This window comes from Peromyscus maniculatus, chromosome 23, assembly GCF_049852395.1.
Source record: "Peromyscus maniculatus bairdii isolate BWxNUB_F1_BW_parent chromosome 23, HU_Pman_BW_mat_3.1, whole genome shotgun sequence".
Classification (NCBI taxonomy): domain Eukaryota; kingdom Metazoa; phylum Chordata; class Mammalia; order Rodentia; family Cricetidae; genus Peromyscus; species Peromyscus maniculatus.
Window position 1 is genome coordinate 54,516,925 of NC_134874.1, and position 26,269 is coordinate 54,543,193.

The window sequence follows — 26,269 nt, forward strand, 5'->3', positions numbered from 1 at the left end:
TATTAAGGTTTAAAAGATGAAGCTGTCATATTTGCAGGAACATGGCTTCAACTGGTGCAAAATAAGCCAACTCAGAAAGACAAATAGAATGTGTTTTCTCTGATACACAGGATATAGGTGTGTGTGGGGGGAGGCATAAAAACAGACCATGGGAGGGAGGAAGAGATCTAAAGGAAGGAGGGGACAATGGGATATATGTGACATGATCGGAAGGGTGACTTTTCTGGGAGGAAGGAAGTCAGCAAGAAGGACAAAGAAATTTCAGAGGACAGGGCATGGGATTAAAAACAAAGTATGATGACACTTATGTATGAAAATCTATGCATGCTAATCGTAACAGCCAGTCTTGGTCGCCTACTTGACTGGATCTGGAATCAACCAAGACACTGGGCACTCCTGTGAGGGCTCTTCTTGACTGCATCATTTGAGGTTGGAAGACCCACCCTCAGCCTGGGCCTCACCTTCTAGCGGCAGCCCACATACGAGGACGGGGAAGAAGGAAGTCTTTGCCTTTTGCCTGCTTGCCCTCGCTCTTGCTGATGAACCCATCTACCCCATTGCCGTGGCATCCCTTTGCTGGTGGTAGGATCAACTTCTTCAGGATTCCAGTGTAGACTGAAAAGCAGCATCTCCCCAGGCCTTCAGCACCAGATTGGGACTGAAGAGATATCGGGCCTTGTAGACAGATGACTACAGATTCTAATGTGAGACAGCCACCTGCACCGAATCCTGCAAGCCCATCCTATAGAGCATATATATAAGCTCTATATATAACATATTGACTATACATATATATATATATATTCATTCTATCAATGCTGCCCCTTTACAAGGACTCTGACTAGCGAGTAACTCATGAAGCCATCCATTCATTTATTCATTTGTTCAGCCAACATTTGGCTTAGGATGGGCCTGATGATATCTTCAATTCTTACAGCACATTCTAAACTGCACAACATGATAAATGTTGGGCATGACACTAGTGATATAAGATGCCAACCTAATCCAAATATGGGGTGGGGTGTGGGGCGTTTACCCACCAACCCCAAGCTCCCCAGAGTTTTCTTGAGTGTGAGCAGCAGGAAATATTAGATAGAACCTTTTCCAATGGGCCCCGACTGTCTCTGCCCCAGGGCTTTTATAGGGACGCCAAGGGGTGGAGCAAAAGACCTCCTCCCCCAGCACAGCCAAGTGCAGACCATCTCAGATACCTGCACTCAGGCCCGTGGTCCTGATCATCCTGTATGTGAACCTGCTGGGTAAAGACACAGGAACCAGAAAACGGCTCCCACGGTGGGGCAAGACTCTTGGTCAATAAAGGACTCTTAAAGACCTCACTGTCAATAATAGGATATTGTGATTTTAATTATCATTGTGTAGCCTGAAGGAATGCTCGTAGTTAAAACAGAAATACCACCCCCAAACTGAGCCATCAGCCAAAAGTCTGTCTATGTCTTTACTTTATTTTAGGAAAACACATGCCTGGTCACAAGACACCTTCAGAGAGCAAGATAAGCCAGGAGAGGTGCAGGAATGAGTGAGACGATAAATCCTGGGCCACTGCCACACTCAAGGGGCAGAGCTGACACAACATTATTTTCTTCCTGGAAAAGCAAGGTTAGCTGACGCTGTGGGACCCAGAGGGCCGCTGGATTTACAGCATTTCCAGCTGAGGAGGAGCAGAGACCGTCACGGGGCTGAGTTATAATGCCTCTCTATCGATCAGGTGATTGCCCCCCTCTGCATCCAGCAATCAGGGGATGAGAAGCAGAGGCGAGATGGTTGTGGTTACAGTTCTTATGTAGTTCTCGAAGTCACTTCCGAAGAAGAAGATGAGGTAATGGTTGAGTACTCCGGCAAGGGACATGAGGAACAGGAACAAGATGATCCGCTTGCCGAATATGTAGCCAGGGGTGCTGCAGCAGAAGGGAAGGGGGGGGCAGTTAGGCACAGACAAATGACACCCAGTTCACCCCCAAAAGGCTGCCGCTTACACACACGGGGTTCAAAGTCTAACTCGTTTACTCAGCAATGTTCCATGTACCCTCTTCCTTCATAGCAATGGCGAAGTGCCTTTGCTATCCACCACTGAGCATGCTCCAGAGCCAGGTGAGGGAGCCCGCCTTCTGAGGCTGTCATCAAAGGCCTGTCATCGTTAGGGCTCAGGGGCACTGGCTTCCCTGAGTCCTCTTAGTGTCCTTAACTCCAGCCCCTTGGTGACAGCGGTCAGACAATCTGACTGAGGCTTGGGAGCACCGTGGACTCATTAAGCGCCTCTGCAGGGTGGTCCCTGTCAAGAGTGTCCATAAAGCTCCTGCTAGACGCCGGGTGTAATGGAGTTTGCGCCGGAGAGAAAGTTTAAATAAGCCAGTGAAGGCGCTTCAGCCTACCCTCCTGAGGCTGCCAGGGAAGAAATGAGGTTTGCACTAAGGAGAGATAAGCACCCAGTGATGGAAACCGCTCCTACATTCCCGAGGACTGAGAGAAAAGAAAGATTTCACTCTCCCCTCCCCCACTCGGCCCTCCCCCTCCCCCTTAGCCCTATCCCCTCCTTGTCTCTCCTTTCTAAACTGCCAGGGGTGGGAGGCAATTCCTCATGAGAAGTGACTGTCCAGCGGCAAGCCAAGGCTACCCACGTTCTCTGTCCCTCTGCAAGAGCCTGGCTTGCTGGGCTGGGGCCCATCGGAGTGGAGCTGACCTGTCTGGAAAGGGCCATGAAATGGTTTGTTAAGATTGTCGGTAAAGAACCAGCCGAGGGCACGGGACAATCAGCACTAAGGGCCGAGCAGAGCCCACTGGGCAGGACAGGCGTTCTCCCGCGGCCACAGGCGGCTTCAAGCTGTCACCCGAGGGAGCCAAAGCCAGCGTCCACTGTTTTCTATACCAGAACTTTATGCAGTTGAGAGGAACCCCAGAGACTCTCGACTCTCATAGCAAGTGTTCGAAAGTTGCTCAGCAGTTGGGTGCCAACCTCCTGCCTACCCTGTCCCCCTTGGACTAAGAGCATCGGCATCTACGGGGAGCGTGTGGGGAACTGACACTCCCGGGTCCTTCGGAAACCAGGACCCAGACCCCGCATTCCAACAAGTTCCCCAGCAGCTCACAGACAACGGAAGCTGAGACGCTCAACCGGCTGGCTCTTTCTGCTTGGGTAGAAAATGTCACTAAAGGCCCACGTGTTGAAGGGTCTCCAGTTGGTGGCATTATGAACAAATCATTGGATCGCGAGGGTACCAACCTCATCAGTTCACAGCTGGATGGGCTTTTGGGGGAGTGGGGTGCTATCAGGAGATGTAGGTCACTAGGTCCCTCTCTCTCGGAATTCTTTAGCATTGACTGACTGATGGTGTGTGTGCGCACACCATCAGTACCTATGGTGTCAAGGCAACTTGCAGGAGTCCAGTCAGGTAGTCAGGGGTTGGGAGTGTCATAGTCCAAGGAAGGAGGGCTGGGTAGGGCTCATCTGTAGACAGTGCAATGAACTCATTTGTAGCCTCGGACTTGAGTATTACTAAATCTTGTATTCTCGATGGCCCTGTGGGTCCCCGGATCTATTTATTACTCAAGGGAAGCTGTGGTAAGGCGCAGGCTTTAGGTCTCATTTCTCTTGACAGACGCTGAGATGTTTAATTCACAAGAGGCCAGAGAAATCAGACCTGAAAAGTCACTGCTGCCCCAGATTCCACCACAGAGAACAGCTGGTATGCGGTTGCAAGCAATGTACAGCCCAGCATGCTAAAACACCCCTGTGAGCCAAGGCTACACGGAGGAAAAGTTTAATGGGAAAACTAGGCAACTCCCCAGTTTTATTTTCAAAGCCCTTGAAGTTCGGGGAGGGGGGTCCTAGCCTGTCCTCCCTTCATCCAAGGAGATCCTATTGAGCGCTCAGAGGCAGTCGGGGTGTTCCTGGGCAGGATCACCCTCCTACTGGGAAAGCATTCATCAAATCAAGTTCTTCAGCACCCTGAGACCTACCTCTGAGTTCTCTCGCCCAGATAGCCCACGAAGTACTTTTGCCTCACAAGCAGATACATCAGTCCGGCGAAGGCAGCAGGAACTAAGTAGAGAAACGAAAACACATGTATCCGTTTCAGTCTCCCGAAATGTTTTTCACACAACAGTAACAGTGGTTAAGCGATTAGCGTTTGATCACAAAACCCATCAGAGACCCTGGGTTCTGAAAGCGGAGGCTTGCACAGTCTCCGTTTGGGTTTCTGTTGCTGTGTCAAAACATTACAACCAAACGCAACTTGGAGGAGAAAGGGTTCATTTCAGCTTCCAGCTCCACATCAGGATCCATCATCCAAGGAAGTTGGGGCAGAAACTCAAGGCAGGAACCTGGAGGCAGGAGCTGACCCTTTGGCCACGGAGGACCAATACTCACTGGCTTACTCCTCATGGCTTGTCAGCCTACTTTCTTATACACCCCAGGACCACCTGCCTGGGTAGGTGGGGGTACCACCCATATGGCATGGACCCTCCTCCATCAATCGCTAACCGAGATACTTCTCCACAGACTTGCCTATAGATCAATCTTATGGAGGCATTTTCTCGGTGAAGTTCCCTCTTCCCAGACATATCTAGATTTGTGTCAAGCTGACAAAAAGCAACCAGCAGGCAAACACTTCAAATAAAAGCGAAGTGCTGGGTGGAGGGCAAGTACTGGGATAATAGATTACCTTGACCAGCTCTGTGGCATGCTACCCAGAGTACCTGCTTAAGAATCATCTGATGTGAATAACATGTCTATCCCTAGATATGAGAAGCAGGACTTGGGCAGCCAGAGGGTCTTGTGTGAGGCCATCAGCTGGGAAGGAAGGCGGGGAAGGGGCCATGGCGGGAACCAAAGCCCCACTTCTGAGACTGGTCCCTGTGCACCTGGGGTTTCTGGCCTCTAGGGAAGCTTTCTTTGCATTCCAACATCTGGGGAAACTGCAGACAGCACTCCAGTCACCCCCATAAAATCCTAAATTTAGGGTTGGGAGCTGAAAACACCAGCTCCCTATGAGTAGGATGATCTAGAACAGATGCTTAACTGGTCCTGTGTGTGGACAGAGGCTGGTCACAGCTCTCCTACTGTGTGTGGACAGAGGCTGGTCACAGCTCTCCTACTGTGTGTGGACAGAGTCTGGTCACAGCTCTCCTATTGTGTGTGGACAGAGTCTGGTCACAGCTCTCCTACTGTGTGTGGACAGAGGCTGGTCACAGCTCTCCTACTGTGTGTGGACAGAGGCTGGTCACAGCTCTCCTACTGTGCGTGGACAGAGGCTGGTCACAGCTCTCCTACTGTGTGTGGACAGAGGCTGGTCACAGCTCTCCTACTGTGTGTGGACAGAGGTTGGTCACTGCTCTCCTACTGTGTGTGGACAGAGGCTGGTCACAGCTCTCCTACTGTGTGTGGACAGAGTCTGGTCACAGCTCTCCTACTGTGTGTGGACAGAGGTTGGTCACTGCTCTCCTACTGTGTGTGGACAGAGGCTGGTCACAGCTCTCCTACTGTGTGTGGACAGAGGTTGGTCACAGCTCTCCTACTGTGTATCATCCAGGTCTTTCTGATTTCAAATCCGTATCACTGCCATCAGCAGCATGGGTAACATTTATGGAGTTCCCATTGTTAATTTGAACCACACAGAAGAAACATTTTTTTAAAGTTTTTTTAATATTCATTTTTATTTTACGTGTATGAGTATTTTGCCTTCATGTGTGTATATTCACCATCTGCATGCAGTACCCACAGGGGCCAGGAAGGGAGAGAGAGCCCATGGAACTGGAGTTACAGCTGACTGTGAGCTGTCATGCGGGTGCTGGGAATTGAACCCGGGTCCTCTGCAAGAGCAGCACGTGCTCTTAACTGCTGAATCATCTCTCCAGCCCCGCAAAAGTAACACTTTTTTTGATAGACTTGCCAGGATACATATTTTCTCCTTTGTGGTTGGTGTTGTTCCCTCTCAGAATTTAGAATTGCCTTGGGGGTGAGCCTCTGGGCAGGCCTAGTCATTTTGATGATATTAGATGATGCGGGAGGATCCATCTTAACTTTGGGCAGAACCATTCCCTAGGCAGGATACCTCAGACTGGATATAAGTGGAGGAAGCACACTGAGCATCCATGCATCCCTTCATCCCTGCTCTCTGTTCCTGAGTACAGATGCTACGTGACCAGCTCCCTCGAGCTCTGTGACCTCTCTACTGTAAAGGAGTGTAACTTAGAATTGTGTGCTGAAATAAATCCTTTCTCAACAGGAAAAAAAAAATAATCCTTTGTGTGTGAGCCAGAAATAGCAAAGTTCTCAATAGATACAAAGCTCGAGTGTTCTGTGTTGAAGCTGCTGTGGGCTTCATGGACACCGTTTCCCTTCATCATCATGAGGACTTTAACATGAGTGAATGGATAATGGTCTTATTTTACAGTAAGGAGACATAGGTTGAGAAAAGCCCAGAAAACCCACACTGGGAATGGTGGCTTACACCTGTAATCCCATCACTCGGGAGACTGAGGGGAGTTCAAGGCCAGCCTAGGATACATGTCAAGAATCCAGAAAGAAGCTCGGCAGTGGTGGTGCTCACCTTTAATCCCAGCACTTGGGAGGCAGAGGCAGGCGGGTCTCTGTGTTTGATGCCAGCCTGATCTACAGAGTGAGTTCCAGGACAGCTAAGGCTACAAAGAGAAACCCTGTCTCTTGGGAGTAGGGGAGAACCTGTAGAGAGAGAGGCTGGAGAGATGAGCCAATGGTTAAGAGCCTTGCTGCACTTCCAAGACCAGGGTTTGATTCCCAGCACACAAGCCAGGGGCTCCCATCCATCTGTAACTCCAGTTCTAGGGGATCTGACACCCTCTTCTGGCCTCCAGAGGCAACTGCAGTCATGTGCATAAACCCATACACAGACACACAGACACAGAATTTAAAATAAAATTAACCATTTTTTTAAACCATCTAGAAATAAAGGAGGGGGAAGAAAAAATAAACTTTGAAGTCTGTCCTAATTCCTAAAAGTCACAAGATTGCCACAATTAATTATGTCATGATTAATGATTTGCATTGCATAAAGTTTTCCCATTTGGACATCTCTGTTCTGACTTTCATTGGCCTATTTCTCTTTCAGTTGAAATTTAACCGGACATAAACTGATGGGCAACAGGTGTGGAAAGGATTCCTATCCCCTGCCTTATGCAGGTAATAGCAGAGACCTTTCAAGGGGAACTCAAGCCATGTGAACCACAAAGCAGGTACAAACCTAGGTTCTAAAATTATGAAATTAAATAAGCCACTTGTCTGTCCAGATCTTGGGATAGTCTCTAAAGTGAGAGGTCTGGAACAGAATAGTCTCTGGGGTTTCTTTCAGCTGAACAGCTTATATAATCTCTGCATTCATAAAAAAAAATGACAATAATCAACTGTAGCTTACTGGTGCATTTGAGCCCTGGCGATGTGGATGTTTGTTTTGACAGAGACACATATTTCCAGGGCTCTGAAATACTCTCAGACTCCCTTTGTATTCACCTAGCTGGAGAGGCAACAACAGATTTACCTAGCATCATTCAGACCCAACAAAACTCACAACTCTTCATATGGATTTTCTTTGACTTGATTTTTCAAATAATGCCAGATACATTTTTATAATCTCACTCAGGATAGAAAATGGAAAATAAATGACGAGCTACTGAGAGCCTTCAAGGCGCTAAAGGAGACTATGTGGCATCTCTTCAGTGGTTTCTAATGCTCGTGGGAGTAAGTCTCCCTGTTGGCAGTAACATATCCATCTATCTACTTATCTTCTTAATTTTTAATAGGATTAATTTTATTGTTGTTTTAATTATATGTATATGGGGGAGCGCGCGCGTGTGTGTGTGTGTGTGTGTGTGTGTGTGTGTGTGTGTGTAGTACCCCTGGAGGTCAGAAGAGGGCATCAGAGCCCCCTAGAGCCAGAGTCACAGGCAGTTGTGAGCTGCCTAGAGTGGGAGCTGGGAACTGAACTCTGGTCCTCTCCATGAGCAGCAAGTGCTCTTCATCACTGAGGCCCCTCCCTCCAGCCCCCATCCACCTACTTTGTAACTGTCCTTTTGTGTATTATTAACCTTCCTACAGTCAGGACAAAGTTGGCATACAATAAATGTTCCAAGGGTATTTACAATATAAATCAGTCCAGTAAAAGAAAGAATGCTTAGAGAAACTCCAGAAGTCGGAACTGAAAGAGCCGGGCAGGCTCTAATCCTGCCCATGCGTTCACCAGTTGACGAACCCTGAACCCAAGTGTCCTCAAGGGTCGCGGGGAAACTAACATCCACTGGGCATACTTTATAGAGCAGTAGAAAATGATAATAATCCAGTGGTTTGTCAAATGATCGCTCTGGCCTTTCTGTATGGGCCCTGCCGGACCACTGAAGCGGCTCCAATCACACTGAGCCGCCACCAGACAAATGCAGGTCTCGGCCAAGGCTTTCTGGTGCTCCATCTCCAAAGAGAGCCAAGAGCATATGATTCTGGTTTCCATTTAATTGCAGAGCACCTCTGGGAATCCATCCGTCCTTCAGAATCGTTGAAATCAAGACTGTGTGCAGCTGATCACCCAGGTTCGGCTGGAGCCCAGCCCGTGCTCTGTAGATGCATGCCCGAGGAAGGGCCAGAGTGCTGCGAGCTTATTAACCCAAGAGCCAGCGGCGGCAGTCCCCAAATAGAGCCAGCCCTCTGGCGCTCTCATTTACAATGCCCTTGTATCTGAGCTAACACTGCTTGCAGATTCCGAGTCACATTTTGCCTTAAACCACCCTTGTCAGCGAAGCGCTCTCAACCAGCCACCAGGGAGCAAGCATTAACGATGCATGACCACGCCACACTGCGCCTGCACTGAGCATGCCCGGAACACAACCTCCCCAGGGCTTCTCATCTCTCCAGGGCAACCTGGATGAGAGCTGTTGGTCCAGTCAAGGCTATTCAACAAAATGCCTGCCCTCTGAACCCCCGAGAGCTGCACATTATAGAAAGAGAACTCACAAAGAGAAGTCACGGTTACCTTGGCTGCAAAGTAGTCCGGCAGTCCAGAGTACCACAAGGAAAGTGGGGTATGCATCGACGCAGTTCTGGCTGCAGGGCAAACAGGGCAGAAAGAAAGCAGAAAACACGTGACTACAGTGTGGCCTGAAAATTACCTGAAGACCCCAGTTCATAATCACCGTTGTGCAGGGGTCACAGGCCCCTCTCTTGTCTGCCGCCTACCCTGAGGGAGCAGCCAGCAGCACATCCCACAGATAGTGGGAACAAGGAAGCGCGCTCGGAGTTCATTAACTCGGCTCCTAGGTGAAGCGGATCAGAGGGCGCTTCTTTGGCAGAGCTCCTGTGGTGGGTGGTGCCCGTGCACTTCTTGGAGAAACAAGTGAGCAACGCAGACCACAAGGTGTGGCAGAGGGGAAAATGCCCAACCAAGGGAAACTGTGTCCCATGGGGAGCAGCAGGCCAGTGGAAAAACAGATCCTCAAAGCGTTAAAGAAACCAAGGTCCGCTGGACGGTGGTGGGGCACGCCTTTAATCCCAGCACTCGGGAGGCAGAGGCCAGCGGATCTCGGTGAGTTCGAGGCCAGCCTGGTCTCCAAAGTGAGTTCCAGGAAAGGCGCAAAGCTACACAGAGAAACTGTCTCGGAAAAAAAAAAAAAAGAAAGAAAGAAACCAAGGTCCATTCACAAAATCCGATGCAGGAGGGCTTCCAGAGTCCCCGGGAATGCTGCCGCTCCACGCCGGGCACTGTGCTGTCGTCTGCCATCCGTCCTCTCCCTTGTAAGCGTCCCACGTTCCTGGGACTGCACCAGATGACTCGGGGTTCGCTTTAGCGATTGTTACACTTGGCCACCAACTCAGTGGCTTAAAACGCCACAGATTCATTTTGTTACGGTTCCCGAGGGCAGAGTTCGAAATGAATCTCCCTGAGCTGTAGCTCAGGGGTGGACAGGTTTGCATTCCCTCTGAAGCTCAAGGGGGTTGGAGGGGGGAGGGGGCGGCTACTGCCTTGACTCTTCAGACTCTGAGGATACTCCAGTATTCATTGGCTCATGGCCCCGGCCAATCTCAAAGCCAAGGACGACCAATGAGCCTTTCTTCATGTAAAGCCTGTCTCCTCATTTAAAAGGTTCTATTTATAGGTCTGGAGAGAAGGCACGGTTACTAAGAGCTCTTGATGCTCTTCCAGGGAACCCAACTTTAGATGCCAGCATTTATCTCCATTGGCTCACAGCCACTTGTAACTCCAGCTCCAAGGGAGGGATGCAACATCCTCTTCTGGCATCTTTGGGCACCTGAACACACACACACACACACACACACACACACACACACACACACACACACGCCTGACTTACATGAGCCAGGAAAGATTTTTTTTCCCCAAAACCAACCTGCATTTCTCCATATAATGAAATGACAGCCTCGTAGGAATAGGGTGTGTTAGGGGCCATTATTCTGCCTACCATAACTACAGCCATATTCAGAGGAGAAACCAAATGCCTAGAGCAGCTGATTAACTCTCTAGGGTTTCCCAGCTCAGGAGTGGGGGCTGAAGAAGGCCAGAATTCACACCCAGCCTGTTTGTATCCAAACCCTGGAACTTTTTCACAATGTAAACAGTAAGTGTTCTTGGGTACAGCTTATAGACCCTAAACTAGGATTTAAAAAATACATGCAGCCGGGTGGTGGTGGCACACCCCTTTATTCCCAGCATTCTCTGGGATTAAAGATCTCTGTCAGTTCAAGGCCAGCCTGGTCTACAGAGTGAGTTCCAGGACAGCCAGGGCTGTTACACAGAGAAACCCTGTCTCAAAAAACAAACAACAACCAAAGAACTGCAATGAATATGGAAAACCACTGGAACAAGGGAAGGAGAGGTATTATTCAGGGAGCCACAGGAGACTGGAAAGAACAGCTGACTGGGACGCAGTCCTTGGCGGGACTTTAACCAGCTTTGGCATGAGCTGCCTCTCTGGGTTCCATGCCCTCACCCACAAAATGAAGAGCGCAGCAGTAACTCTGCCCTCTGAGGTTCTAAGTTGGGGGTGTAATGCAGAGGTACTCATGTGGGCCCCATCCCAGAAGTCCTCACACGCAGCCTGTTGGTCTCCAAACCCCGGAACTCTTTCACTATGTAAACGAGGCAACTGAGGACGTCTTAGATCCACAAGTGCACGTCCCAGCTTAGGCGTGTGGCACTGGAAACTGGGCAAGGTGCTCAGCCACCCATGCCTTAGCCAGCCTTCCAGGTGGTTCCATGCATGGTGCAGTTTGGGGCCATGGGTCGGCAGGGTTTAAGCTACGCAGGTAAAAGCCAAAATTCGATGTTCAGGCTGCTTCTGGCTAGGGTCTCATGCCTCAGAGCCACTCAGATCTGCTGTTCTCGTTTGAGTATGGGTGCAGTCCCCCATATATTACATACACTACATATCGACATACACTGCACACCGGTCCCAAGAATGCAGTGCTAAAGACCTCCGGGAGACGGGCCTATGGCCGTCACTGAAGATGTGCCCTCAAAGGGTTTGCGGGACACTCTCTCCTCTCTCACCCTCACCACTCTCCCTCCCGCCCTCCTCCCCTCTTTCTCTGGCTTAAACTATGACCCCTCAGACTAACACCTTTCCACTGCGATCCAAGCTATGCTTCCCCCACCATTAACCCAACCCTATCGGGCCAGCTGATCATGTACTTGAACCTCCAGAACCACGATCCCAACAAACCTCGGTTCTTCAAAACCAGCCCGAGACAGCTGTTTTGTTATAGTAGCAAAAACCTTGGCTTGCTTTTGCTTTCTATGGCTGGGATACAACATCATAACCAAAATCAGCTCGGGATAAAAGGGCTTTATTTTTTCACCTTACAGCTTATAGTCCATGAAGGGAAGTCAGGGAGAGGACCTGGAGGCCGGAACTGAAGCCGAGACCATGGAAGAGAGCTGCTTACGGGCTTGTTACCCATGGCTTGTTCAGCCTGCTTTCATTCTTTTTTAAAAAATAATTTATCTTTCTTTTATGTGCATTGTTGTTTTGTCTGCATGTGTGTCAGGGTGTCGGATCTCGAAGTTACAGACAGTTGTTAGCTGCCATGTGAGTGCTGGGAATTGAACCCTGGTCCTCCAGAAGAGCAGTCAGTGCTCTTAACCACTGAGCCATCTCTCTAGCCCCCCTCAGCCTGCTTTTTTTTTTTTTTTTTTTTTTTTTTTTTTTTTTTTTTTTTTTTTTTGGTTTTTCTCTGTATAGCTTTGCGCCTGTCCTGAATCTCACTCTGTAGACCAGGCTGGCCTTGAACTCACAGACATCCGCCTGCCTCTCCTGAGTGCTGGGATTAAAGGCGCCACCGCCACTGGGCGCTGCTTTCTTATACTACCCAAGGCCACCTGCCTAGGGGTGGTACAGCTCACAGTGGGCCAAGCCTCCCACATCCATCATGGATTAAGAAAATGTCCCCACAGACTTGCCTACAGGTCAATATGATGGAGGCATTTTCTTATTTGGGGTTCCTCTTCCCAGAGGACTCTAGCTTGTGTCAAGTTGACAAAAAAAATTAACCAGCACAGCTGGATAATACATCTGGATTAATCAAACACCCTTGATCCATGTAGTAAAGAGAGCCTAGAGATGTCGGGTTGTCCTTTCCCAGCCACGAGGACCTTTATGTCCCTCGATAGTCAAAGGAGCCTTTCACTAGAGAAGTTTGTGAATGTCAGAGGTGACAGACCCATGCCTCCTCTCCTGGAGACAGCTTCAGACTAGGCACAGCACACAAGGCAGAACCTGCTGGTCTCATGGGGTGGTGATCTGCACCCATACATTCCACGGGTCTGGTGAACCCAGAATTCCAAAGGGCAGGAGGTTCTCACACTGTTTGCAGTTCCTGACCTTACTCAACAGGTGGGTCCACATTAAACTGCAGCAGCCCTGGGGTGGCAGTGGTATTCCTATGCCCACTTATCAGTAGAGTCACAACACCACAGCCTCAGGGTTGAGAGACGGAGAGCCGTCCCCCAGCTCAGGGAAGGCAGGGTAAACTCCTCCACCTGGTTACCAGCATACAGTGCCAGCTGGCTTGACGATTAGTAACAAGGATTTCTCTCTGCTTCAGTCCGATCCTCATATTTTGTCTGTTTTGAAGTAGTGGTTTGGGAGGGGATGTGCAGGCTGGTGTGCATGTGTGCACATGTGCATGTGAGCACCTGTGTGTGTGGAGCACAGAGGTTGGTGGCCTGGCTCTCTCATTGAGTCTGGAGCTTGTGGATTAGGCTGGCCCATGAGGCCCTGAAATCTGCCTGTCTCTGCCTCCCCAGAGCTGGGACCTGCCTGTCTCTGCCTCCCCAGAGCTGGGACCTGCCTGTCTCTGCCTCCCCAGAGCTGGGACCTGCCTGTCTCTGCCTCCCCAGAGCTGGGACCTGCCTGTCTCTGTCTCCCCAAAGCTGGGATCTGCCTGTCTCTGCCTCCCCAGCACTGAGACCTGCCTGTCTCTGCATCCCCAGAGCTGGGCTACAAGCTTGTACCCCTCCACCCAGTTCCCTCTTCTTTCCTTTGTTCTCTCACAGGGTTGCTGAGGCTCGAACTCTGGTCCCCATGTCTGCAGAGCAAGCCCTCGCTGCCTGAGCCGTCTCCACAGCCCATGAAGTAGTCACTTTGGCTCGGTGATGAAAAGGCGAGGATCCCCAGCTACCCGGAAGTCTGTAGCTTAGCGAGAACTGTCCAGTGACTTCAGCAGGCTTCCACTGTTCCTGCCTGTATTCCAGTTACCTTCTTCCTAATGAAACACGCTCCGTTCTGTGGAGAGTCGGTACATCTGAATGAACCCCTCCACCCCACATAGTACTACTGCATTTCTTTTCCTTTTGAGGAGCTTTGTATCTTTTCTTTCTCAGAACAGAACTGGTAATCCCATCTTGACCCTCATGCAGGTCTAAGCAGAGCCCGCTCAGCTGGTCTTGCAATGAATCGCCATGCTGGAAAGCTGAAGCCCCACAATCTGACTGTTTTATGGAGAGGCCCTGGGCTATCTTTTCTTTCCTTTTTTTTTTCCCACCTCTGGAAATACAATAGAGAAACCCTTTAGAATTCTGTTAGTTTGTTTGGATTACGTTGAAAAAAGGAAGTACCATGAATAAGAGCTAATCACACTATCGACCCCAGTCAGGCTCCTGTAGCCTCGGTGACTTTAAATCACTATACACTGCTTGAAAAAAAAAATGAGCCCACAGTGGACACCAAGAGATGCTGGAGTATCGTGACATTTCTCCGAATGTATTCTGACAAAAAGTGAGCAGAAAGGGGAATCTCTGTGGTTAATTACGCCACCCCTCTCTTGGTGAACTAGACTGTCCTCTGGAGCTTCTTGGGCATCGCCAGGACTTTGTTCTTTGTTGTTTCGTTTGTTAATGACTCATGGACGTGGAAGCTTAGAACACATTTCAGGAAATTACACATCTCTGGACAGCCATGTCACGCCACAGCTATGCTTACCTGCACTCACTCCCCAGGAAGAACCCACAGTCAGCTAACTAGGATCTTCCTCCCAAAGTCAAACTTGAACACAAACTCACTAGCTGTGCTGATGCTCCAAGACCAGCGCGTTGATCTGCATCCTGCACACATGAAAGAGCCAAGGTCCAGCTCATTTTATCCAGAAAGCTCTGGCTCAGCACTGCCCCCGTGGTCCGACAGCCGTCCGTCAAGGGATTTCACCTGATGGACTCTACTGATGTTGGCTGGGTCATGTGATCATCCACTGTCCCAGACTCTCAGTCTATCTATATCTCAACAGTCACAGCTCATGCTCAAATAACATGCCTTGGGCTTCTATGTCCATCAGTAAATATCATTGCCTTTCAGGTTATTTCCTTGGTAGCCAAGATCTCGAAATATTCATGATCCTACACTCATCAACAAAAATCTGGGTCTTATCAGGATGGTGGTGGAGCACACCTTTAATCCCAGCAGTTGGGAGGCAGAGGCAGGGGGATCTCTGTGACTTCGAGGCCAGCATGGTCTACAGAGTGAGTTCTAGGACAGCCAGGGATACACAGAGAAACCCTGTCTCAAAAAGAAAAAAAAAAACAACTGGGTCTTACAGCTTATGGACAGATATATTTGCATATAAATTATATATAGCTTATAGTGTAGTGTGCTGTATGTATAGATATGTGTGTATTTATGCATGTATGTATGTATAGTGTACTAATGTCATTCTGTGTATTAACAACAGATACAGCTTCACATCCTAAATTTTAAATAGCAAGATTAAATGCATGCTCTTGGGATAGAGAGATGGCTCAGAGGTTAAGAGCACTGGCTACTCTTGCAAAGGACCTAGGTTTGATTCCCAGCACCCACATGAAGCTTATAACCATTTGTAACTCCAGTTCCAGTGATCTGGTGCCCTCTCCTGGTCTCCATGGTCACTGCACACACAAGGTGCACATACATACGTGCAGGCCAGACATTCAACACGTAAAAATAAGTGACTCTTTAAAGACATCCTCTTTTCTTCTTCTACCTCTTCTTGGTGCTTTGTTTTTTGGGGAGGGAGGCCTGGAGAGGAGACTGCTGGTGTGGCTTTCTATTCCCCCTCAGCACCTTCCTGGGGGTCACCCGCACAGGCAAACAGCCAGGGCACGCCTGGGCCTTGCCAGGATCCTGCTGTACAGAGCTTCAGCCCCTTATGCAATCTGCATGTGCATGCACGCATGCTTGTTGGCCAAGGGAGGAAGTGGTCTTTGTAACAGAACCGCAACAGTGTCTGAGCAACTTCTATCTTAGAGAAAGTTCTCTCCCCGGGGCTTAACTTCCTACCACTCCACACAACTTCCCGTCTGCTCCTTCTCCTCCACCTCTCACGAGGGCTGAGTGGTAAAGACAGGGACTTTGAAAACCAGACGGCAGTGTCTTCATGGTTGGGTCCCCACACACAACGATCACCCGATACTCGCTGCCTCGCACAGGTTCTTATCTTTGGAACCTCCACACAATCACAGGGTTTCTAAGGCACTCTCCCCCCATCATGCGGCTCAACCACCAGCCTCGGGTACTGGTGCAACTTGGAGGCCAGCGGCACCAGGCTCATAGAAAACAAAGCTATTCATCAAGCAGGGGGAAGCGGCAGAGGTGAGACCCAGCATGGTGGCACACGCCTGGAATCCCAATACTGGGCAGGGCACAGGCAGAAGGACCACACGTTTGAGGCTAGCCTTGGCTACACAGTGAGACTGTGTGTCAAAAAAAGAAAGACTCCAGATTGCCCAGGACGCTTCATTCCCTGTGCATTGCCAGCATGGTGGGAACTTAACTTCTAAGAACGTGCGGGTCAGTCCACTGCGGCTTCTCACTGGAGGATTGAGGCGTCTGTAAAAACTCAGTGTCACTGTGAGAAAGTAATTATCAGGGCAGAAGGACACTGCTCACCCCCACTGCTAGAAATTGTGGTTTTCTTTCAACAATTTTGTCTCCACCCCTGATCAGAGATATACCTTTACATCTCTTGCACACATGACATTTCTGAGGGCCCCTTTGTGTTATCTCCACAGAAAATGGTGCAGAAACATTGATGCCAACCTATAGATTCTCTCTGCTCTTCTTCAAATGGGTCTGTAATGCCTTTTAAGCCACGTCTTTTAAAGCCTTACATTGATTGACACTGAGGATTAACAAAGCCAAGGTCTAAATGCTAACAAAGAAATCTCCCTGTGGGTACTTCAGTAAAGGATTTCCTTCAGCTGGCGGGAGTGTCTGCTGTGGGATGGAAATCGAGCATCTCGGAGTGCTCTGTGGGGACACCTGAAGTAACTGTGAGTGCTCCAGACAAGGCATGCACCAATTTAGAAGCTTAGGGGCAAAGGGAGCCAGGGCTGGGAAATACCAATGGAGAAGACCCTCCCTGGGATTGCACACACCCTATACCTCACAGAAAGAGTGAATGGTATCTACGAGAGGGAAGATGCATTCATTCCTGAGGTCCATCCTATCCTCGCCCCCGGAATCAGTTTAATTCACAAGAAGCCAATGACAGCTGAATGGGAGCCCCCACCAAGTGGCTCACACAGGTCTGGCAGGGGCCCCTTACAGAGCCTCCTGACCTTCCCAGAGAGTCCCTGGCTTTGATCCTACTGTTGGATGGCCGTGACTTTCCCTTGGAAGAACCAAAGTCACCCCTAGGGTTGGAACTGACACCCTCTCTCAAAGTAGCCCTGCATCAAAGCAGGGAAGCTGCCCTTCTGGCCGCCAGCGTGCCCGGCTGACCCCTGGTTAAATACATTCTGCATAAAGGAAGATCATGTTTGAGTAATGTCATCTCAGGGTTGTGAGCCCAACAGAACCCCACAGACCTCTTTCCAAGGCCATTCAGGTGTCTGCCAACAGCTTTTCTATTCAAAACTCAAGGCAAGAGGGCAGGGGAATATATTACTCAGAGCTTCCATCTTTCTGTTCTCATTTTGGTTACTCAAGGGGACCCTGTGTTATAAAACTCACTGATGTCACCTCCAGACTGCCGCCGGACAAGGCCAGGGTGGTATGAGGGAGGCGCTTTCAGAGCTGCTGTGGATCGCAGCTGGCTTGCGATGAAGAGCTTCAACGCCCACAGGAAACTGGTCCCTGGGTGTTTCTGGATCACAGAGCCCCTTCCTCCCTCCCCTGGCCCACTTCCTTCCTCTAAGGCTTGTGATCTCCCGGATGAGGAAGGGCATCCAGAAGCCTTCCAAGTGAAGTCCAGCCTTCCCAGAAGCCTGCCTCCTGAGCACTCTGAAGGTTAGCAGAGGCAGATGTGCCCTGGAGGACAGTCTCATCCCTTCATGCCCATGTCCTGCTATTAGCAGCAGCAGAGTTGGAACTCACTTGGCAGTGTAGACCCGCTCAAAGGCAAGAGTCCCGGTCCTCTGGAAGCTCCTCCCGTTCTGCGTCTTGCTTTCATGCTCCACCTTGTGGGCGAAGAACGCTGCCGGAGGGAAAGATTTGGGTGAGGTTCACAATCAGGCACATTCGGGAGGCTGCTCCCTAACTGTTTTCCTAAAACACAAGCATGCTTCCTGGATTTGGTGTCCAAACAAGGCCTCCATGTCCCCCACCACCATAAATGTCACTGAGCGAGAATGTACTCAGCATCGGTTCCGACATCGATGCATTTGGTGTTGGGACGAGGCAGCGAGCGAGGCACACACAGCCTTGCCTTAAGAAACTCACAGTTGAAAACTATTGACAACCGAGAAAAGCAGCAATGACTCCACAGAATGGCTCAGAAGGGTCAAACCCACTAGCTTAATTTATTGGTTGTGTCACAGGATAGCTAGAGAAAACGATACCTAAGATAAAATCTGAAGACGGGGCAGGAATTTGCCAATGGCTGCAGGGAGCAGGGGAGGCAACAGGAATCACTTGTGCTTGAGTGGAGAAGCTTATGCAAAGGCTAGAACTATGTGTGTGTGTGCCTCAGCAGGGCCAGCTCAGGACAAGAGCTGTGTGTGTGTGTGTGTGTGTGTGTGTGTGTGTGTGTGTGTGTGTGTGTGTGTGGTTCAACAGGTCCAGCTAGGACAAGAACTGTGTGTGTGTGTGTGTGTGTGTGTGTGCTTCAGCAGGTCCAGCTCAGGACTGGAGATGGACTGAGCTGGGAATCAGGACCCAGCAGAACTGCAAAGGAGGCTAAGAATGATTATTTTATAAAGGACAATTTTCCAATTATATAGATTACTCTAATTTTTTATGTATGTGGGTTCTTCCCTTGCATGCATGTATATGTACCACATGCATGCAGTGCCCATGGAGACCAGAAGAGGGCATCAGATCCCCGAACCTGGTGTTATAGATGGTTGTGAGCCACTATGTGGGTTCTGGGAGTTGAACTAGAGTCCTCTACAATAGCAGCCAGTGCTCTTAACAGCTCAGCCATCTCCAGTGAATGGTTATTTATTTTAAAGATTTATCTGTTGTCTATTACTATGAACCAGACGTTTAGCTTGAATCTGAAAACAAAATAGACTGAGGTCCTTGGCCCAATGAGCTCATGTTTTATTGACAATAGCAAAAAGGGGAGACAGGTAGCCAGTAAATAAAACCTCTAGAATACAAATGTGTGGTGTATAAAGCTAGAGACAAAGGAGATGGAGGCAGCTGGGGTGTGGCCCAGTGGAAGAGCTCTTGCCCAGCACCTGAAAGTCTCTGGGTTCTACTCCAGCAAGGGGGGGGGGAGGAGAGAGAAAGAGAGAGAGAGAGAGAGAGAGAGAGAGAGAGAGAGAGAGAGAGAGAGAGAGAGAGAGAGACTGGAGTTGTAGTTTCGGGTCAGTCGAGGGTTTGCCAAAGCCCTGAGGTTGATCCCTGGCATCACATAATACCGAGCATGGTGGCAGACACCTCTAATCCTAGCACTCAGGAGGTAAAAGCAGGGACTTTAGGGGTTCAGGGTCATCCTCAGTTATACAGTAAGTTTGAGGCCAGCCTGAGGCCACAAACGTGTACAGCACAGGATTCCCAGAGGGAGGCCCAAGCTCGAGAAGAAGGCAGCACCTGAGCCAAGACTCAAGGAAGCTGAGTGTCTAGAGCTGTGCATTGGGTTTAGAGAAGCTGCCGGGTCCTGGTGAGAGCTACGTGCTGAGAACAAGGAGCGTCTTACGGCCTTACACAGCAACTGCAGAACCAAAAGCTGCTTTGTCTGAAGTGCGTCAGATGCTTAGAGAAGGCAGATCCAAGTGGGAAGAACTAAAGAGCTGGCCATGGCTGTAGTGAGGAAAGAGAGAGGATCCAGAGGGCTTGGCCGCAGATGGTGCAGAATAAAGGCTGCTTCTCCCTCTCCTGTCTTCTTCCCATACTCCTATCTAGGAGTGGAAAGTGGAGCGTGTGATTGGTTTCCTTCTTTACCCATTTCCTATTCGTCTCTTCCAAAAATTATGAGAAGGGCGCCTTACCAGATGCACCAAATGCAGCCTTTCATGGCTTTTTTTTTTTTGACATAAACACAAATTAACACTCTTCTGTAGGAACATGCCCATTTTGAGCACATCCAAAGGACTAGCTTGTCTAGAAGAGAGCTCACCACACTGTAAGCATCCCCTCATTGAATCTTTGTGAACTCTCGGAAGAGGGGGTGTTCTGCTCTGAAGATGGGGGATCACAGCTCAGGGGGGCTCAGCCTCAGGACTGCTGAATTCCAGCCCAGTCGAGCCTCACCTCTTGCTATCACATAAGTATAATAGATACTGAACTATTATACTTATACTTACTCTTATTATTATATAAGTCTGTCTGTTCTGAATGTCTCTACTAGCAGAAAACATAACAGAAAATTAGGTGTCTCCTTTCCAGGACTCAAGATGGCTTCTCTTGCCTCTGAACAGAGTTGAGACTGGTGTCATGGAACTCAAAGGCTAGCGCCTCAGTCAAGAGCGGGACTTAGCTACGTGTCGCTGTTCGCCTCGTCTGCACTCAGAAAAGCAAAGCCTCCCTTCCCCCCCCCCCCCCCCCCGAGAAGAAGCCATCTCTCTGCTGTGCGGCCCAAGCCCCCCGCCCTCCTCACGTCCGATTCGTCCTCACTGTCCTCACTCCTTTCCCTCCCGGGATCTCCTTTTCACGTCACCTCACGACACCTGCAAACCCTGCCTCCCCACGCGCCCGCCTTGGGCACGTCTTCCTCAGTCCAGTATCTGTGGATGCCACCCTCTCCTTCCTTCGTCTTCCTTACTCCTCGCCACTCTCCCTAAGCCCCTGGGATCCTCCCGCAAATTCCAGAAGCCACGTAGGCAAAGGCCGCTAGTGCCCCCTTTCCTGGCTTGTTAATGTTAAACCAGAACCAGCAAGCAAATGAGAGGCCAACACCCACAGATGGCCGCAAACAGTTCCTCAGAACTCACCGCCAAGGGGATCCCGACAACTCCTGAAGCATCATTTACAACACCCTCAACATCCACCCCAGCAGTTCTCACCCTACTGCACTTCCCAGATGAGGAATGGGGAGCGGGGACTGAGAGGACTCAGATAAGGTTCTTGGGGTCACATAAAAAGGATCCTGAGATTCCAGTTCACTACCACGTGAATAGGAGCCAGCAGAGTTAACAGCCACGGGTCCACGGAAAAGTATTTTATGTGAGGCTGTTTTACTGTAGCCGGCGTTACCAGGAGCTGTTCTATGGCCGTGGTCCTCGACCTCCCTGACGCTGTGACCCTTTAATGCACTTTCTCCTGCTGTGCTGACCCCCAACCATAAAATTCCTTCATTGCTACTTCCTAACAGTATTTTTGCCACTGTTATGAATAGTAATGTAAATGTCCTAGGCTAGGTGCAGGATAGCTGATATGCGACCCCCTCTGCGGGGTTGTGACCCACAGGTTGAGAACCACTCCTCTGTGGTCTTCATGGCAGAAAGAACCCAGGGAGGGAGAAGGCGGCTCATGGTGGAGGGGGAGAGGAGGCTAACTCCTCCCACTTTTCCTCATCACTCCGTGGGCTGTGGGAACAGCGCTCCTGCCTTCTAGGAGTCCTGTGTTCGCTGTCCCCGTGTCCAGGACAGACCTCCTTCACCCACCCTCTTCCCCGGGGCTCCTGGATCATTTTTCCCAAATAGATGCTCCTCTGCTTTGATGGAGTTGCTTTCCCAATAAATCCACCCTAAGTAAGAAATATTTTAAGTCACAACTACATTTAATACACCTAACCTGCTCAGGGCTCCAGCTCAGCCTGGACCATCTTAAATGTGCTCGGGATACTTCCAGTATCTAACAGAAAGCTTATTTTGCAATACTTTCACATAACCCACTGTATGTCCTGCTAAAAGTGAAAGGTGGAATGGTTCTGTAGGCAGCCTTCTTTTACCTTGATAAAACTGAAAAGTCACGAGTGAAACCATAGTAAGTGTCCTAGTTAGGGCTTCTGTCACTGCGCTGAAACACCATAACCAAAAAGCAGCCTGGGGAGGAAAGGGTTTATTCAGCTTACGCTTCCACATCACTGCTCATCATCAAAGGAGTCAGGACCGGAACTCAAACAGGGCAGGAGCCTGGAAACAAGAACTGATGCAGAGGCCATGGAGGGGCACTGCTTACTGGCTTGCTCTTTGTGGCTTGCTCAGCCTGCTTTCTTATAGAACCCAGGACCACCAGCCCAGGGGTGGCACCACCAATGGGCTGAGCCCTTTCCCATCGATCACTAATTAAGAAAATGCCCTACAGGCTTGCCGACAGCCCGGTCTTATGAGGCATCTTCTCAGTGGAGGCTCCCTCCTCTCCGATGACCCCAGCTTGTGTGGAATTGACCTAAAACTGGCCAGGACAGCAAGTTAGAGACTATCTGCATGGTTTTTCCAGATTCGCCTGGTGACAGAGCTGTTGGCCCCTTGGCGGGAGGGGCAGAGGCTCCTCCACAGGCGTGCTGGGAAAGCAGCTGGGCTTTGATGATTCCCGACTGGGTTTCCCAGCTCAGCCTGGCCTCGCCATCGGCATTCTGCCGGCTCAAACTGGAAGAGCGCCTCAAGTTCAAACGTCTTGATGACTAAAGTGTTTGAAGGCAGAGGAGGAAATCACACCAGGCAGGCTGGGCACTGCCCATCCTCCGAAAACCAGGCTCTCGGGGTCACTGAGGAAGTGGAGCCGGCCACTGCACATCCTTATGTGGCCCACAAGACAGTGTTCAATACTCGGTAACATGGAAAACATTTTTGACTAACAGGAAGTTTTCCCTACGGTGTTTTGGCGTGGGGGACGAAAAGCGTGGGTTGTTTGCATATCTTTTTAGCTCTCTCACAGGTTTATAGATGAAGCCCAGAGTTCATTAGACTTGCAAAGAGAGCCTGAACTTAGGACTTAGCGTTGGCCTGTGCTCACGGGTACAGGTCAGCACCAGTACTGTGTCTGAAGTTATTTAAAGAACTCTTGTCCCCAACAGGCATCTCCAGCAGTTACAGAAGGCCCTCGCAGATGGCTTTCAGTCTCACCTGGTCGCCCAGGCTCCTCCCTCACAGGAGAGCAGAGCTCATCCCAAGCCACAGTGTGGCATCGGTGTTCAAGGCAGCGGCCTCTCCCTTCCCTGAGCACGGGTGGAATGGCTGGGTGCCAACATCGGCGTGATGCTCTGTCTCCACCTTGTTCTACCGGGCTCCTCGGGGGACGGGGAGGAGGGCGGGGTGGGGTGGGGGGAGCAGTGGTGTCTCCACGCAGGGGTCTCCAGTCTAACCAGGAGCCTGGCAGCTTTCCCGATGGGGAAAGTGAACTTGAACTTCCTGTTGAGCCCAGTTCCAGCTGCGTTGGCAGAAGAGAGGACACAGTCGCCAGCCTGATGCTCGTAAGACACAGTGTCAGGTACAGAGGACAGGGATAGAGGGGACCCCTACCCGGGGCTGAGAAGCGCTGTCCTGCCCCCACACAGCTGTCTTCATGAGACTGGAGGAGTCCTGCTGTCACTGTCCCTGGAAGGCAGCCTTGCTTACTGCCCTATCACCAGGCCCCTGGACACCGCCTAGCGCCAAGCAAGGTCTACCATGGGTGGGTGTGGGTCGGCCACTTACTCCTCCTCCCTGTCAGTTTCCCGAGCCAAGAGAGTCTGCATGAGGCAGCAGCCGTTTGAGGAAGTAGTGGCCTAAATAAGCTACTTGTTCCCTCTCCGAGTGGCAAGTTGGTCAAGCGTGATGCAGCATGAAGTAGTCTGGGTCTGGCTGTTGCTGCATATAGAAAGCATGCGTATGGTGTCCGGCCGCTCCACACTGTTGCTGCATATAGAAAGCATGCGCATGGTGTGCCGAGCGGGGCCCTTGCTCTGTGCCAGCATCTCCCCACTCAAGACGAGGACAAATATTAGAGCATCCCAAGGTGGCTCAGTGCTCCACATCCCCAAGTGTGACAATGCATAACCATGAGCAGTTACCAGGAAGCCTTGGCTGCTGCCTATGGTGATGACACTCCCATTTTCTCTTAATAAACCGTAAACCACAAAGCCACTGGTATCCTTAACCCCCCCCCCAAAAAAAAAATCAGCCTGAAAAAGGCCCAAAGCAGAACTTTGGTGACAGCTCTGCCCTTCACAGATCTGTGTCCTTCCTGTCAGTTCTTTAGCTTTTAATGTGGTTAATAGCAATGCTAAGAAACAGGACTGTTTCCCCAGATAGACAGATGATAGATGAGAGATAGACAGAAAGACAGATGATATACATATACATACATATATACACACATACATAGATTTGTGTGTGTGTGTGTGTGTGTGTGTGTGTGTGTGTGTGTGTGTGTGTAAAGCTGTACACCAAGCATCCGGGGTGTGGATAAATGGTAGAGAACTTACCTGCTTACTTAGAATATACAAGGCCCTGAGTTCTAGCCCCAGTCACACACATACACACAGTATGTTTTTGAATGTTTCTCCAAAAGAACTTTTTTAAGTTCAGAAGTAAAATAATAAGTGCTTTTCCGTTTATAGCTCTCAAATCAACGCCCACACACACACAGATGACAGGTGATCGCGGTTGCCCTGCAGATTAGTCGATTCAGCCGACATCCGAATGAACACATATCCCGTGCCTTCCACCCCTCCATATCCATACACCAACTGCAGACACTTGGGCCAGGTTGCTGTCTTTCCTCCGGAAACATGACCGGTCATCACCACTCAAGCAAAAGAAGGTCCAGGAGGAGGAAAACCCAAACTCACATAGAGAGGCCCCCACCCCTACACACTCAAGTCCGGAGAAGTAGAGATGTGGAGTCCATGCGCACACAGAACTGGGTGTGCCTGACGCACAACGCCGTTCTCCCTGGGGGAGGGCTCCCCTTACCGTTCTGGACCACGCTGATGAGGGTGACAATGACCAAGAGCACAACATTGCCCACAGTCTCTTGATCCATCCTGGCTTCAGGCTCTCCAGAGACAAGTCTGGCCCCAGCGCCTCCGCTGCACTGTGCAGAAAGGGGAAGTGCCAGCCTGGCTCTGCCTTTCACCATCAGAGTTTCCAAAGGTCCCAGCACAGTCACTCACAGCTGCTGCTCCTCCCCCTCCTCTGTCTCCCCTCCTCCTCTTGCTCCTCCCCCTCCTCCTCTTGCTCCTCCCCCTCCTCCTCTTGCTCCTCCCCTCCTCCTCTTGTTCCCCCTCCTCCTCTTGCTCCTCCCCCTCCTCCTCTTGTTCCCCCTCCTCCTCTTGTTCCCCCTCCTCCTCTTGTTCCCCCTCCTCCTCTTGCTCCTCCCCCTCCTCCTCTTGCTCCTCCCCTCCTCCTCTTGTTCCCCCTCCTCCTCTTGTTCCCCCTCCTCCTCTTGCTCTCTCCCCCTCCTCCTCTTGTTCCCCCTCCTCCTCTTGTTCCCCCTCCTCCTCTTGTTCCCCCTCCTCCTCTTGTTCCCCCTCCTCCTCTTGTTCCCCCTCCTCCTCTTGTTCCCCCTCCTCCTCTTGTTCCCCCTCCTCCTCTTGCTCCTCCCCCTCCTCCTCTTGCTCCTCCCCTCCTCCTCTTGCTTCTCCCCTCCTCCTCTTGCTCCTCCCCCTCCTCCTCTTGCTCCTCCCTCTTCCTCTTGTTCCCCCTCCTCCTCTTGCTCCTCCCCCTCCTCCTCTTGCTCCTCCCCCTCCTCCTCTTGCTCCTCCCCCTCCTCTGTCTCCCCTCCTCCTCTTGCTCCTCCCCCCTCTTCCTCTTGCTCCCCCCTCCTCCTCTTGCTCCTCCCCCTCCTCCTCTTGCTCCTCCCCCTCCTCCTCTTGTTCCCCCCCTTCCTCTCCTCCCCCTCCTCTGTCTCCCCTCCTCCTCTTGCTCCTCCCCCTCCTCCTCTTGCTCCCCCCTCCTCCTCTTGCTCCTCCCTCCTCCCCTTGCTCCTCCGCCTCCTTTCTTTTTTCATTCTTTCTTTTCTAATTATTATTCCACAAAGTGGCCGGACTATGGTTCCGTGTTGCCTTCCAGGAATAGCAGAGTCTGGGGGAAAAGCAAGTGTGTGGCACATTCTCAATATTGCTTGTCTTGGGCAGCCTCCCTGGGAGCACTCAGCAGGAATTCCGGACCCCGACCAGCATGAGGCTCCAGGAGCCACCACCATTTCCTGCATTGTCAAAAAGAAAGAAAAAGGGGGCCAGGGGGCGGCGGCGCACGCCTTTAATCCCAGCACTCGGGAGGCAGAGGCAGGAGGATCTCTGTGAGTTCGAGGCCAGCCTGGTCTACCGAGTTCCAGGACAGGCACCAAAGCTACACAGAGAAACCCTGTCTTGGGAAAAAAAGGGGGGGAATGAGTTTTTAAAAAATAAAATGAAGGGAATACAGCACCAAAAGACCTGTGTCCTGAGTGCGCCCTTTGTCCTTTGAATTCCTAGTGGGCAACGCCATGTGACATA

The 26,269-nt window shown here is 50.6% G+C and overlaps 1 protein-coding gene across 2 annotated transcripts; it reads right to left on the reverse strand.

Moving 5' to 3' along the window:
- Positions 1-1,443: 1,443 nt before the first annotated feature.
- Positions 1,444-24,950, reverse strand: Alox5ap (arachidonate 5-lipoxygenase activating protein). 2 transcript variants are annotated; one of them, XM_006979609.4, is made up of 5 exons: positions 24,747-24,946; positions 17,839-17,938; positions 9,012-9,082; positions 3,976-4,057; positions 1,444-1,916 (listed from the first exon to the last, which is right to left on the reverse strand). In XM_006979609.4, the coding sequence occupies exons 1-5, from the start codon at positions 24,910-24,912 to the stop codon at positions 1,754-1,756; spliced, it is 582 nt and encodes a 193-aa protein (XP_006979671.4). In that variant the 5' UTR covers positions 24,913-24,946; the 3' UTR covers positions 1,444-1,753. The 2 variants fall into 2 exon arrangements, with proteins under 2 accessions (XP_006979671.4, XP_076417533.1); XM_076561418.1 differs by lacking the exon at positions 9,012-9,082 and having other exon boundaries at positions 24,747-24,950.
- Between the last annotated feature and the right edge of the window lie 1,319 nt (positions 24,951-26,269).